Source organism: Oncorhynchus mykiss, chromosome 29 (genome assembly GCF_057628025.1).
Source record: "Oncorhynchus mykiss isolate SJ-2025 chromosome 29, ASM5762802v1, whole genome shotgun sequence".
NCBI lineage: Eukaryota > Metazoa > Chordata > Actinopteri > Salmoniformes > Salmonidae > Oncorhynchus > Oncorhynchus mykiss.
The window spans coordinates 15,393,850-15,408,875 of NC_143050.1; the positions used below are offsets into that span (position 1 = coordinate 15,393,850).

Here is a 15,026-nt window from a genome sequence, read left to right on the forward strand (position 1 = left end):
AGTCATGTCATCAACAGCAAGCTTTTACACCATGAGTAGCTCTAATCTATGGAGGACTGACCATTGCTCTGGATGAGTTGAAAAATTATTTTGCTAATGGAATATCTCTCAAGAATCAACTTTTTCCAGCAAACGCACTCCATGTAGCAAAATGTTTTAAACATAATGGTAAAATAAAACAGCACCTCATACAGAATAGTCCTGAAAGGGCCAGACAGTGAGCTTTATTAGGTTTCACTTGTTTTATTAAGCACTTTAAACCAACAAAACTATTTCATATAAACAGATGTTTTCCTATGAAAGTGTACTTTTATATCCTCCATTTGAACACCTGTTTTTTGTTGATATATCCCAGAGTCAGGTTTACAATATTTCATGACATCATGGTCTCATTTCAAGGTTTTATTTATACAAAAAAATATCTGTGGAGTGAACAACTCCCCAAGAACCATCAGGTCAACTGGCTTTCCTTACAGAGCCAGGTATGGTAATTAGTCAGAACTGCCCAGAAAGCGCACAGCTTGGTTTCCCCTCATTGGAGTCAACCACTAAAATAGACATAACCAGTAGACACAGAACCCTCTGCAGTCAAATTCAACCGGACGGCTCGATTCAATCTGTAGCGTGATTGACATTTAAAAGGCAACGTGTCTGCGTTCGCAGAGACGGCATATACGATAAATGCTGTATGTCAGCTCAATTGACACCTTGACATTTCAAATCGCACTATAGCGCTGAACTTCAGCGATACGGATTGAATCAAGCCCCTAAACTAATGAACAGAATGAGTTCTTATCAACAGTCTCAGACATTTCAGTGATGACAACCAGTAGGACCATCAGTTTTTTTTGCGTTTGTGCTTCTTCTTTTGCTGCGAGCGTCTTTTCTTCTGAGGTCCTTGGTCTGACTCCAGGTTAATACTGGGCCCTGTGACTGCCTGTCTGATGTCCTTTATTAAGTCCTCCCGAGCAATTGGCTCAATGATGGCACCTAACTGGGTGACGACCTTTGGCGCTGTGATCTTCTGCACTGTGTTTTGGGTGTTCCAGGTGCGGCCAACAGGAGAACGGATGGTGCGCTCGAACTGTATGGGGTTCTCAAAAGGGAACGGTAACTGACACACCTACAAGAGATGAAGAAAGAAGAAGTTAAACCAGAACTCATTGTCATACTTTTTTTGGGGGAGAGGGCATCCTCTTCTGACAATGTCATATCTTTGTAGTAAATAGTACGCGAGCTAGGTCACCTGGTGTGCAGCAATGGAGGAATCCCGCTTCTCTGCGATTATGATGTTAGGGAGCTTTTGGTCTTGTCTTGGTGGAGGTGGAGCAACTTTTACCCGGAATCTTAAGTGGACGAAAAAGCAAACCATGTTAGGGGGACAAACTCAAAAATACCTTCACTAAGCCTACATGATACTACTTGGAGCAGTTTGTCAAAAGACCACAATTAAATGCCTTTGCCATCTACTTACCTCTTGCGTTTGCTACGAGAAGGTTGGAGACCGAGGCCCCCCCACTCTCCCCATCCAGGCAACGTCAGGTCAATAACCTTCGGCCTTCCTGCCTCCTCCTGTTTCCTTTTGTCCTTCAGGAAGTCGGAGATGACATCATCCCCTGCAAAGGCCTCTTTAATGATGACCCTCTGTTCCTCCTTGTCCTGAGATGGCAATACATGACAGAAAAGGCAGAGTTTAATTTCCCAGGTAACAGCATAGGATACGTAAAGATCTTTTTGCAGGAAGGTGAGCTGATTGGTGCATTGAAGCCTTCTGCAAACCGAAGGGCGCTCGTTTCAGATGCGCCTTAAAAAATACATGTATTGGTCTTTGAACTGTGTCCCTTACCTCAACATCCTCAACAGCTGTTGGAGCCAACGGCATTTCGATGACCTTTGCTTCCTTGGTCAGAACCTCATTGGGATCAATCATTTTCTTTCTCTTTTTGTCTGCCTGTTGAGTTGCAGACTGAGTGTCTGTTTCCTCTGTGCCCAGATTCTGGGTGGTCAGAAGTGCTGTGTCACTGGCAGAGATGTCCTGACTGAGCAGCTCCACATCCTCCAGGGTCCTAACCCGTACCAGGCCCTCCTCCAGCAGGGCAGGGCTCTCCCCCTGGCCTAGACCTGGGCCTGCCTTGGGCTGGTCAGCTGGAGGCTCCATGTGGTTCACTAGCCCATGGAACAGGCTGGTGAAATTTGAGAGCCCAGCCTCCTCATCATCAGAGACCTCTAAAGCCTCTTCATCATCTGAAATCTCTACAGCCTCTTCATCATCATCAGAGATCTCTAAAATCTCAGCTTTCTTCCCATCTGGAGTTTGAATGGAAAAGGAGTTGTACTTTGTGAGAGACAACACAAACACAAAACTGGGAACTTGTCCCACTGACATTTCACTCCTGATCATGATAGAGTGAAACTAATCTGCAAAGACCTGATGCTACATTGTGACACACTATATCAATCACCTTACCGTCATTCTCCTCCATAGTCATAGGTGCAACCTTAACATCTTCAGTTTGACGCAATTTCCGCCTCTCTTCAAACCCTCTTAAAAGTGATTCTTCTTCAGTTTCCTCCATCTGCTCCTCATCCTCCTCTTGGTCGTCCCGTCCTTCCCCTGGTTTTCCCACTTCTCTGGGCCAAACAGGAGGATCTAAACGGTTGCTTTCCTCCATCATAGGCTCTGTAGAAAGCTTGCCTCTCATCCATGGATTCACCTGGTCCAGTATGGGCTCTACGTCATTCACAAAGTCTGGCAAGGTCTCTGCTGACTCCTCTTCATCCTCCTCATCTTCGTCAGCAGGTATTACCAACTTCTGCGTCAGATCTTTGTTCACTTCCAGCTGTTTCTGCATGGCTTTGCGAGCCTGGGGACCAAGAGAAACCAAATGAGTCTCCAATTTATTTCAGTCTCTTGACACATACCTATGGCGATATATTTTAAACATTTTGATAGAAATGAAAGTAGTGAGTCAAACAAAAGTGTTGTGCAAATATAGAATGCAACTTTTAAATAAAAACCTGTCTGTAAATTAGCCCGTATTTATACACACACTGAACAAAAATATAAAACGCACCATGCAACAATTTCAAAGAGTTCATAAAAAGGAATATCAGTCAATTGATATAAATTCATTAGGCCCCAATACAGACATGCATCTGTTGGTCACAGATACCTTTAAAAGAAGTAGGGGCGTGAATCAGAAAACCAGTCAGTATCTGGTGTGACCACCATTTGCTTCATGCAGTACGACATGTCTTTTGCATAGAGTTGATCAGGCGGTTGATTGTGGCCTGTGGAATGTTGTCTCACTCTTCCAATGGCAGTGCGAAGTTGCTGGATATTGGTGGGAACTGGACCACGTTGTCGTACACGTCGTTCCAGATTGGTGACATGTCTGGTGAGTATGTAGGCCATGGAAGAACTGGGACATTTTCAGTTCCCAGGAATTGTGTACAGATCCCTGCGATATGGGGCTGTGCTTTATCATGCTGAAACATGAGGTGATGGCAGTGGATGAAAGGCACAACAATGGGCCTCAGGATCAGGATTGCTGTACATTCAAATTGCCATCGATAAAATGCAATTGTTGCCTCCTGATTGGCGCCGTAGTCTAAGGCACTGTATCACAGTGAAGCTGTGCCACTAGAGATTCTGCATCACAGTGAATCTGTGCCACCAGAAATTCTGGGTTCAAGTCCAGGCTGTGTCGCAGCCAGCCGCGACCGGAAGACCCATGGGGCAGCGCACAATTGGCACAGCGTTGTTCCGGGTTAGGCCGGCAGAGATGTCCTCGTGCACTAGCGACTCCTGTGGCGGGCCAGGCGCAGTGCATGCTGACATGGTCGCCAGGTGTACGGTGTTTCCTTCGACACATTGGCGCAGCTGGCTTCCAGGTTAAGTGGGCATTGTGTAAAAAAGCAGTGCGGCTTGGTTGGGTTGTGTTTCGGAGGATGCACGGCTCTCGACCTTCGCCTCTGCTAAGTCTATACGGGAGTTGCAGCGATGAAACTACCAATTGGATACCACAAAATTAGGGAGAAAAAGGGGTAAAAATAAAATGAAATTGTGTTCGTTGTCCGTAGCTTATGCCTGCCCATACCGCACCTCCGCCATAGGGCACTCTGTTCACAATGTTGAAATCAGCAAACCGCTCGCCAACAACGCCATACACATGCTCTGCGGTTGAGGCCGGTTAGACATACTGCTAAATTCTATAAAACGTCGCCTCCAACATCTTACGGTAAAGAAATTAACATTAAATTCTCTGGCAACAGCTCTGGTGGACATTCCTGTCAACATGCCAATTGCATGCTAGAGTGGCCTTTTATTGTCCCCAGCACAAGGTGCACCTGTGTAATGATCATGCTGTTTAATCAGCTTCTTGATAGTCCATCCACCTGACAGGTGTGACATATCTTGACAAAGGAGAAATGCACACTAACAGGGATGTAAAGTAATTTGTGCACAACATTTGAAAGAATTAAGCTTTTTGGAACATTTCTGTGATACATGGGACCAACACTTTACATGTTGTGTTAATATTTTTGTTCATTGTCGTTTCACAGTATGTCATCCAAAAGCCAAGGAGTCATCATTAACGAAAACAGATTAGCAAATAAATGCAAGATAGCTTTTTTTCTGGTTAATACAGCACATTTTACAAACATATTTCTTACTTTACTGGTCGAATATGTTTTTGTGAATGTGACATTTGTGACTCCACAGATTACTTTTGTGACCTGCATTTTACACATTTGAAACTGGCATTACATTTTGACTGCCATTCCATATTTGTGAGTTGTATTTTACGGCTCAGTTTGTGCAGATTAAAGCACAGCATCCATATTAGGGCTTCCTCAGGTGGGATCCTTCTGGCAAAAGCAGTGCCCACAGAGCTGGAGTGGGCTCCATATTTGACAGGTCAGAGGTCAGCCCTCACACACACCTTTTAATAATAAAAAAAAAACTACAGAATTTAAACTAGAAATGAAATTACCATCAACTTTGGTGACTGATTACATTGTGTAAGATTGATAGAGTTGTATAAACAATATTACCGTTTGACCAGTCAGCATGTGTACATGCACACCATCTTTGCATTTTCTCATTGTCATTTGCAGACTATATTGATTTTAGTCTTGAAAAAAATATTGGTATCTTTGTGACTCACTACCTATATTTTAAACATTTTGATAAATGTCTATCTCCACATGATACAGCTCTTTTCTGAAAACACTGGTTCTTTCAAACTGCCCGCCAATACATTTAAAATATTTTTTGCTAATAAAATATTGCGACTGGTAGCGTAATATCTTTTAAACAAACATCTAAAAACGGCTTAAAAGCACATTACCCCATCATCATATTTTGCCATGATGGCCTTGGACTTGGCCCATTTGCCACTGTTCTGGTGCTTCAGAGACATTCGTTCCTGTGGGAATAGAGATGAAACAGAGAAAATAAGCAGGTTTAATGCTAATAATCAGTTTATTCTTAGTTTCTTTCAAGTTGTTTCCATCACTCTCTCCTTTCATGTAAAGGTCTCACAAAGCCTACTACCTTCATTCTTGACAGTTCCATCTTCTTTAGTTCCTCCAAGGCAGCAGCAGGGTCTGTCTTAACCATTTCATCAAACTGTTTTAGATACTCCTTGCGCATCACTTTCTTCTGTATCCTGTGGTATCTGGGGAAGAAATGGGAATGTTATTCATCATGTTGTGCCTCCGATGTTCCCTTACACCATTCACAAGCCACCTTCCTTCCACCATCTCAGTTAATAAACCTCCTCCTGGATCAGCTAATTTCCTTTTACTTCGCATTGCTCATCCTCCAGCAGAATTTACAGCTACAGAAGCTAGGAATTTCTTCTCACCGCACAATTTAGGAAAATCAATACAACAGTTCACTTTTGTAGTGCAAAATAAATAAAGCGTCAAGCCCTCATTAATACAGGGTACGTAATACATGGTTCGTATATATCAAACCCTCATTAATACAGGGTACGTAATACATGGTTCGTATATATCAAACCCTCATTAATACAGGGTACGTAATACATGGTTCGTATATATCAAACCCTCATTAATACAGGGTACGTAATACATGGTTCGTATATATCAAACCCTCATTAATACAGGGTACGTAATACATGGTTCGTATATATCAAACCCTCATTAATACAGGGTACGTAATACATGGTTCGTATATATCAAACCCTCATTAATACAGGGTACGTAATACATCAGATATATCAAACCCTCATTAATATAGGGTACGTAATACATCAGATATATCAAACCCTCATTAATATAGGGAACTACATGGTACGGATATATCAAACCCTCATTAATATAGGGAACTACATGGTACGGTTATATCAAACCCTCATTAATATAGGGAACTACATGGTACGGATATATCAAACCCTCATTAATATAGGGAACTACATGGTACGGATATATCAAACCCTCATTAATATAGGGAACTACATGGTACGGATATATCAAACCCTCATTAATATAGGGAACTACATGGTACGGATATATCAAACCCTCATTAATATAGGGAACTACATGGTACGGATATATCAAACCCTCATTAATATAGGGAACTACATGGTACGGATATATCAAACCCTCATTAATATAGGGAACTACATGGTACGGATATATCAAACCCTCATTAATATAGGGAACTACATGGTACGGTTATATCAAACCCTCATTAATATAGGGAACTACATGGTACGGATATATCAAACCCTCATTAATATAGGGAACTACATGGTACGGATATATCAAACCCTCATTAATATAGGGAACTACATGGTACGGATATATCAAACCCTCAATATAGGGAACTACATGGTACGGTTATATCAAACCCTCATTAATATAGGGAACTACATGGTACGGTTATATCAAACCCTCATTAATATAGGGAACTACATGGTACGGTTATATCAAACCCTCATTAATATAGGGAACTACATGGTACGGATATATCAAACCCTCATTAATATAGGGAACTACATGGTACGGATATATCAAACCCTCATTAATATAGGGAACTACATGGTACGGATATATCAAACCCTCATTAATATAGGGAACTACATGGTACGGTTATATCAAACCCTCATTAATATAGGGAACTACATGGTACGGTTATATCAAACCCTCATTAATATAGGGAACTACATGGTATGGATATATATCAAACCCTCATTAATATAGGGAACTACATGGTACGGTTATATCAAACCCTCATTAATATAGGGAACTACATGGTATGGATAGCTATATATATATATATATATATATATATATATATATATATATATATATATATATATATATATATATATATATATATATATATATATATATATATATATATATATATATATATATATATATATATATATCAAACCCTCACTTTTTGCTTTTTATTCTTTTTCCCCTTTTGGCTTTCGCTTCATAATAAGACTGTAGTACTCTGGTTTTTTGGAGTTCTGCACGACGGATCTTGGCCTGCAAAAAAATGTAACAATGTATTATATATTGGTTGTAGATATGTGACAACCAAGAACCATTTAGAAAAACTACCTCATTTGTACATTGTTGTTTTTCAGTACATTGTCTGTTTTGTCCACATACAGAATGAAGTCAATATCAGTAGTGCGTGCAGGCCTCTGTTCCTGCCCAGCACTAACACACCATATTCAGCTTATTTTACGCATCTGACCACATACTGGATGTCATGCTTGAGGCGGGGACTCACCTCCTCCAGACTCATGGCCCTGAGAGAAGCCTCCTCAGTGGGTGTCAAGACAGGGTCATGGAGAGGCTGCTTGTTCATGCGTAGGAGGCTGAATATCTCCTGTTCTAGGGGGGTTTGGGCCTTGAACATAAAATATGAATCTGAAATTAGTTTATAATCATGTTACATAAACAGAAAAATCAAAAGGATCTTTTTACACCCACCTTCCATCCAGCCACCACCTGCTCTATGCGTTTGGGGCCAGAGGGCTCCTGGTTCAGTGGGAAGACCAGCTGCTCTGCCTTCTGGTTCTGTAGGACCACACTCTGCCAGCGAGACACCTCTTTCGACGTTTTCTCAAAAGCCACTTCTCTTTGGATCTGTACAAGAATATTTGTTCAATCGTCTGAGTTGTGCACAGTGGCCTGCATTCAAGACTAGACATCCTGCCTCTGTCGGTGGTCTTACTTTCTCTGTCTCCTTCCTGGTCAGGGGCGTCTCCAGGGTGCTCTGGTTGTGTTGAAGGTTCTTCAGCTGCTTCTTCGTCTTGATTAAGGCACTGGGGGTCTTATCCAAGGTTCCAATGAGGTCAGACAAATTTATTTTGTCTCCTTCACCTGTCAGTCATGACACGCAGACAGACATACAGTTCAGACTCAGCTTATTGTTCAAACACATTTTGGATTTCCATCACGGTTGCTGGATCCTGACATTACAGACATTTAACTTTCACAAACTAACAAAACACCTTGATAAAAGCACAAGGTATTTTCAAATAAGTAAATCAGGTACATTTAGCATATTTTACCTTCAGCATTGACTGTGAATTCTGACACCTGAATGCTTGCTTCAGACCGTTCAGTAAGCTTCTTCCTGATCGCGAGAACAATGCACACCAGACAAAAAAAACACATCAAACATGGCTACAAAAGCAATGCAAGTAAAAATGTAACATTACATACTGGTGAATAATATAATGAATTGGTGGGCCAAGTTCACCAGTCCTCATTTCTCCCGTATAACTCCAGAAGCCCAACTCATCTAGGAAGGTACTATAGGAGCACAATGTTCTGACATCTCTCACCTCTTCTTCCCCCCAAGCGAGCTGATGGCCTCCAGCAGCTTGCAGTGTTTCCTCTCATCATCGCTGCCTCCCTGTATGAGACAAAACACACAGCAGGGCTCTACATTCGTCCATTTTACTCGCATATCCACGTAAATACCAGTGACCGAGAAAATGAAGGATTCTAGCTTTATTACCCGGAGACATTTTTTTCCATGCTCCTAAATGTATTTCTGTATGCATACATTTTCAACTTAGGAGCAAACATGTGCCTTGTAAAAAAGGTCAGCGTAGAGCACTACACTGTACCCTAAATGAACCGACCAATCCAGAATTCATGTGCTTTGAAAAGTCAGCTCATACTGATTCTCAATATAGTGACCTCCTCTTGCATGTTCCTCCTGCATGTTTCAAATTCCAAATAGACAGATAAGCTACCGTCTTATTATTGCTCAAGATAATTACTGCAGGCGTGTGTGTATCCTACCTCATCCTCACTAGCACTAATGATGTCATCTGCCAGTGCACGTTGAAGCTCTTCGTCATCTTCGTCATCCATCCCCTGGACCACCGTCTCACAGGAACTGGAGTGGGGGACAAAAGAGCTACCTGTTACTTTGCACTTAGTTATCTTTTTATTCCATCAATATTTGACTAATCTACCAAAGACCCTCCTCATTAGCCCCGGAGTTCTGTGCAACGTGTAGTTAGCTAGCACACACACGCATGTGAACACCCCTTCAAATTAGTGGATCTGGCTATTTCAGCCACACCTGTTGCTGACAGGTGTAGAATAATCAAGCACAGGAAATCTCCATAGACAAACATTGGCAGTAGAATGGCCTTACGGAAGAGCTCAGTGACTTTCAACGTGGCACCGTCATATGATGGAGCAACTCAGTTCGTCAAATTTCTGCTCAGCTAGAGCTGCCCCGGTCAACTGTAAGTGCTGTTATTGTGAAGTGGAAATGTCTAGGAGCAACAGCAGCTCAGGCGCGAAGTGGTAGGCCACACAAGCTCACAGAACGGAACCACAGAGTGCAGAATTGTCACAAGCTCACAGAACGGGACCGCCGAGTGCAGAAGTGTGTCGTGAGTAAATATTGTTAGTCCTCGGTTGCAACACTCACTATGGACTTCCAAACTGCCTCTGGAAGCAGCATCTGCACAATAACTGTTCATCCGGGGCTGCGTGAAATGAGTTTCTATGGCCAAGCGATCACCATGCGCAATCCCAAGCGTCGGCTGGAGTGGTGTAAAGCTCGCCGCCATTAGACTCTGGAGCAGTGGAAATACGTTCTCTGGAGTGATAATCACACTTCACCATCTGGCAGTCCAACAGACTAATCTGGGTTTGGTGGACGCCAGGAAAAGAGTGGAGGCTGTTATAGCAGCAAAGTGGGGACCCTTTGTTTACATATCTTGCATTACTCATCACATATGTATATACTGTATTCTATACTATTCTACTGTATCTTAGTCCGTTCTGCTCTGACATCGCTCGTCCATAGACATAGTCTTAATTCATTCCTACTTAGATTTTTGGGTATGTTGTGCAATTTGTTAGATACTACTGCACTGTTGGAGCAAGAAGCACAAACATTTCGCTACACCCGCTATACCATCTGCTAATCACGTGTATGTGACCAATAAAATTGGATTTTAACTCCATAGTAATGCCCATGATTTTGGAATGAGTGTTCGAAGAGTAGGTGTCCACATACTTTTGGTCATGTAGTGTAAGAAATAAGTGCGACTAATTACTTGAAATGAAAGGTTGAGAGACACTGATGGTGCCAAATACACCAAATCACGTTAGTTAGCGATTTGGCTAATATCTTGGGTATGCTGTCATGGTATGCTGTAGCGTTAAGGTTTTCCTTCACTGGAACTAAGCCTATCCTAACTATAGCCCCAACCACGAAAACAGCCCAGACCATTATTCTTCATCCACCAAACTTTACAGTTGGTACTATGCATTAAGCGTTTTCCTTTGGTGAGCCAGGTAGCTAGCTAAAACACAAATGTTAGCTACTAAACGTAATTTGATGTATTTGGCACCATCAGTGGCTCTCGACCTTTCCTTTCCTTTCAAGTAATTAGTCGCACTGTAAAGAATATCAGTAGAGGCCCGAGTTATTGAAAATGTGAGTTCGGTGCACAAACCTTGTAATCTTCATATTTTCTCCACTCTTTCGTGCAGCTTTTGACTTGGCCATTTTGACTAGAAACTCGCTAGAAACACACGTGCAATGTAAATGCCGTATGAGAGTCAAGTCTGCCGTACGCTGTCGTAAAAGCGCGTGTTCCACAGCTGGCATGTTCGGGGACATCAATGCTGCGTACTACGCAGTTGGTACTCGTGGCCCAGATCTGCTGAAATTGACAAGTGTGGGTAACTGGATATTTGCAGCACAGGTAGAACAATGAGGTTAGTTAGAAAACTTATTTGCTTGAAGTGTCTGAAAGTTGGCGTTGCAAAAGAAGTTGGTGGATCAACAGCGATGGGTGTAACACAACAGCAACAACAAAAAACATCAGTGGCTGGATCAACCGTGATGAGTAGCTTAATGTTTACATATCAGGCTAAGAAATCTAACGTAGCAGGTTAGGATCATTAAGGTGGTAGGTTAGCAGAATGTTAGGCTTAGCTAAAAATGCGACAGTTTTCAACAATCGACTAGTCATGCGGACCAATCACATTTATTTATATAGCCTTTCGTACATCAGCTGATATCTCAAAGTGCTGTACAGAAACCCAGCCTAAAACCCCAAACAGCAAGCAATGCAGGTGTTGAAGCACGTTGGCTAGGAAAAACTCCCTAGAAAGGCCAAAACCTAGGAAGAAACGTAGAGAGGAACCAGGCTATGAGGGGTGGCCAGTCCTCTTCTGGCTGCGCCAGGTGGAGATTATAACAGAACATGACCAATATGTTCAAATGTTCATAAATGACCAGCATGGTCAAACAATAGGGCTTGGACAGGTAGCATGTCCGGTGAACAGGTCAGGATTCCATAGCCGCAGGCAGAACAGTTGAAACTGGAGCAGCAGCACGGCCAGGTGGACTGGGGACAGCAAGGATTCATCATGCCAGGTAGTCCTGAGGCATGGTCCTAGGGTTCAGGTCTCCTGAGATTGAAAGAGAAAATTAGAGTGCATACTTAAATTCACACAGGACACCGGATAAGACAGGAGAAATACTCCAGATATAACAAACTGACCCTAGCCCCCCGACACACAAACTACTGCAGCATAAATACTGGAGGCTGAGACAGGAGACACTGTGGCCCCATCCAATGAGGGCCAAACAGAAAGGATATAACCCCACTCACTTTGCCAAAGCACAGCCCCCACACCACTAGAGGGGTTGAAGAACCACCAACTTACCATCCTGAGACAAGGCCGAGTATAGCCCACAAAGATCTCCGCCACGGCACAACCCAAGGGGGGACGCCAACCCAGACAGGAAGATCACATCAGTGACTCAACCCACTCAAGTGACGCACCCCTCCTAGGGACGGCATGAAAGAGCACCAGTAAGCCAGTGACTCAGCCCCTGTAATAGGGTTAGAGGTAGAGAATCCCAGTGGAAAGAGGGGAACCGGCCAGGCAGACAGCAAGGGCGGTTCGCTGGGCCAGACTACACTCAATCATATAACCCACTGAAGAGATGAGTCTTAGTAAAGACTTAAAGGTTGAGACCGAGTTTGCGTCTCACATGGGTAGGCAGACCATTCCATAAAAATGGAGCTCTATAGGAGAAAGCCCTGCCTCCAGCTGTTTGCTTAGAAATTCTAGGGACAATTAGGAGGCCTGCGTCTTGTGACCGTAGCGTACGTGTAGGTATGTACGGCAGGACCAAATCAGAGAGATAGGTAGGAGCAAGCCCATGTAATGCTTTGTAGGTTAGCAGTAGCAATCAGCCACGCAAAACGGTCTTGAGTGACAACAAATCTGCCCAATTAGCTGATTCGCTTTCCATACACCCACTTCTCTTGATCCTCCCACTTCTGTTGACAAGGCCACTTACAGACACACTCCATTTATGCAGTTACCCATTACCCAAAAAATAATGCTAGGCCCAAACCATGACCATCCAGTGTATAAAAAAATAAAATTAAAATAAAATGATTTAACGAGGCAAGTCAGTAAAGAACAAATTCTTATTTTACAATGACGGCTTACCCTGGCCAAACCCTCCCTTAACCCAGACGACACTGGGCCAATTGTGTGCCCTATGGGACTACCGATCACGGCCAGTTGTGATACAGCTCGGGATTGAACCAGGGTCTTTAGTGACACCTCTAGCACTGAGATACAGTGCCTTTGACCGCTGCGCCACTCGGTAGTTGTTGTTCATAATTAATGACTGATCTTCTTCTGGAACACGAATTCCCCCCACAAACTGTTAGGGCCTACATAAAGCTATCCCAACAGCAGAGGTTTCTTTTCAGCACAATGGAGTGAATCCTTACAACTGCTACACCTGGCTATCAGCGGAGCCTTGTCTGGCAGCAAAACAGTTCATATAGCCTCATTTACTGCCTTTTTAAAAAACATAGCTGATATGGCTGACTTGCCTAAACAAATGTGGTTTCTACTGACAATTGAGATGTATAAACTATGGCATAAGGGGACGACGAGCGCATAAGAGGCAATCCGTAATTTCGATTAAGACATTAATGAGCAAGCTGGGACGGACGTAGTCATAACCATTTGTTCAGAACTTTAGAAATGTACAGTGACAGAATTCAGAACATGGGCCCCGTTCTCCCTGTACACCAAGTCAGAACCGCAGGATAAATAAGCAGATGAAAGCTCTTACAATATTTGATGATTTTTTTTTCAGAGTTCCCAGTTGTCTTGAACTCACTAAAGTCATGCTGGATTGACAGCATGGCCAATGTATTCAAACTTTTCTTGCCCACGGTGTTGAAAGTTTATCCTTTTAAGCTTGGAAAAGAGACCAATAAACCCAGACTTGAACCACACACCCACAACACTGAATAGTAGGCTAGTGATTGCTTTGCAACACTCAGAGTTAGCCACTGTTTCCTTCCAAACCACTCATTGTTGAATTAGCGATTTCCAACTTGTTGTGTAACGTTTGTGTCCAATGGCCGATGCGCACAGATACGTTTTATCTATAATTTCCTCTTTATATGACAACGATTGAAAGCGATTTGCCAGTAGATTGTCAACGTGATTTATGACGATGACTGCTTGTCTAGCTTGCTAGCTAAGATTTTGAAAATATGATGTTGACATGATCAGTCCAATCAAAGCTAAGGTACATATAATGTAATTTCCTCCCAAGTGGCGCATTGATCTAAAGCACTGCGTCGCAGTGCTAGAGGCGTCACTACAGATCTGGGTTTGATCCCGGGCTGTGTCGCAGCCAGCCGCGACTGGGAGACCCATGGGGCGGCACACAATTGACCCAAAGTCATCCAGGTTAGGGGAGGGTTTGGCCGGCAGGGATGTCCTTGTCCCATCACTCTCTAGTGACTCCTGAGGCGGGCCGGGCGCATGCACACTGACACGGTCGCCAGTTGGACTGTGTTTCCTCCGACACATTGGTGTGGCTGGCTTCCTTCCGGTTTATGCGGGCATTGTGTCAAGAAGCATTGTGGCTTGGTTGGGTCGTGTCTTCGCTTCCCCGAGTCCGTACGGGAGTTGCAGCGATGAGACAAGACTGTAACTATCAATTGGATACCACAACATTGTGGAGAAAATAAATAAATAAACATACCCAGTTGTAATGTGGCTCATATAGTGAGGATGACTATAATAGTTGGGTTGTTTTCATGTCTTTTTGTACATAGTTTGTGTGGTAAAACAATGTATACAGCCATATGATGGCTTTGAATTAATTCCATCATTTAATTCTGGAGAGGTATGTAGTTTCCTGAACAGCTATATATAGCCAACTAGAAGGTGCAATCAACAATAACTAATGTCTTGAATCATAAAATGTTTATTTTTTCTTGAACTAAAGATTTGAACTTTATGGTCTGGGGATGAATTTTTTTAACATGATCAAAACCACACTCTGCATAGGCTGACCATCAAAGAGTAAATTTCAGTAGTTGAAATTGTTTGGAAATCAGTGGCTTTAATGTAGTATGGACCTTTGAATTATTGAAGCATCAAGTAGCAACATAAGCAAATCCTTTAATGAAATAAAAACACAACATTAC

At 42.8% G+C, this 15,026-nt stretch overlaps 1 protein-coding gene across 1 annotated transcript; it reads right to left on the reverse strand.

The window, feature by feature from the left end:
- Nucleotides 1-223: 223 nt before the first annotated feature.
- Nucleotides 224-12,948, reverse strand: si:dkey-251i10.3 (Utp14 domain-containing protein). The gene is made up of 15 exons (XM_021591421.3): nt 10,992-12,948; nt 9,313-9,409; nt 8,847-8,917; nt 8,571-8,635; nt 8,231-8,379; nt 7,987-8,142; nt 7,784-7,903; nt 7,439-7,533; nt 5,561-5,684; nt 5,355-5,432; nt 2,468-2,864; nt 1,847-2,307; nt 1,475-1,659; nt 1,247-1,346; nt 224-1,123 (listed from the first exon to the last, which is right to left on the reverse strand). The coding sequence occupies exons 1-15, from the start codon at nt 11,156-11,158 to the stop codon at nt 839-841; spliced, it is 2,550 nt and encodes an 849-aa protein (XP_021447096.3). The 5' UTR covers nt 11,159-12,948; the 3' UTR covers nt 224-838.
- Between the last annotated feature and the right edge of the window lie 2,078 nt (nt 12,949-15,026).

Excerpts from the sequence above, each read along its gene's own strand:
- si:dkey-251i10.3 (XM_021591421.3), bottom strand. The coding sequence starts at position 11,158 with ATGTCCCCGAACATGCCAGCTGTGGAACACGCGCTTTTACGACAGCGT. Across the intron at positions 8,918-9,312 it reads TTAGTGCTAGTGAGGATGAG|GGAGGCAGCGATGATGAGAG; the intron begins GTAGGATACACA and ends TGTCTCATACAG. Across the intron at positions 2,865-5,354 it reads TGGCAAAATATGATGATGGG|GCTCGCAAAGCCATGCAGAA; the intron begins GTAATGTGCTTT and ends CTTGGTCCCCAG.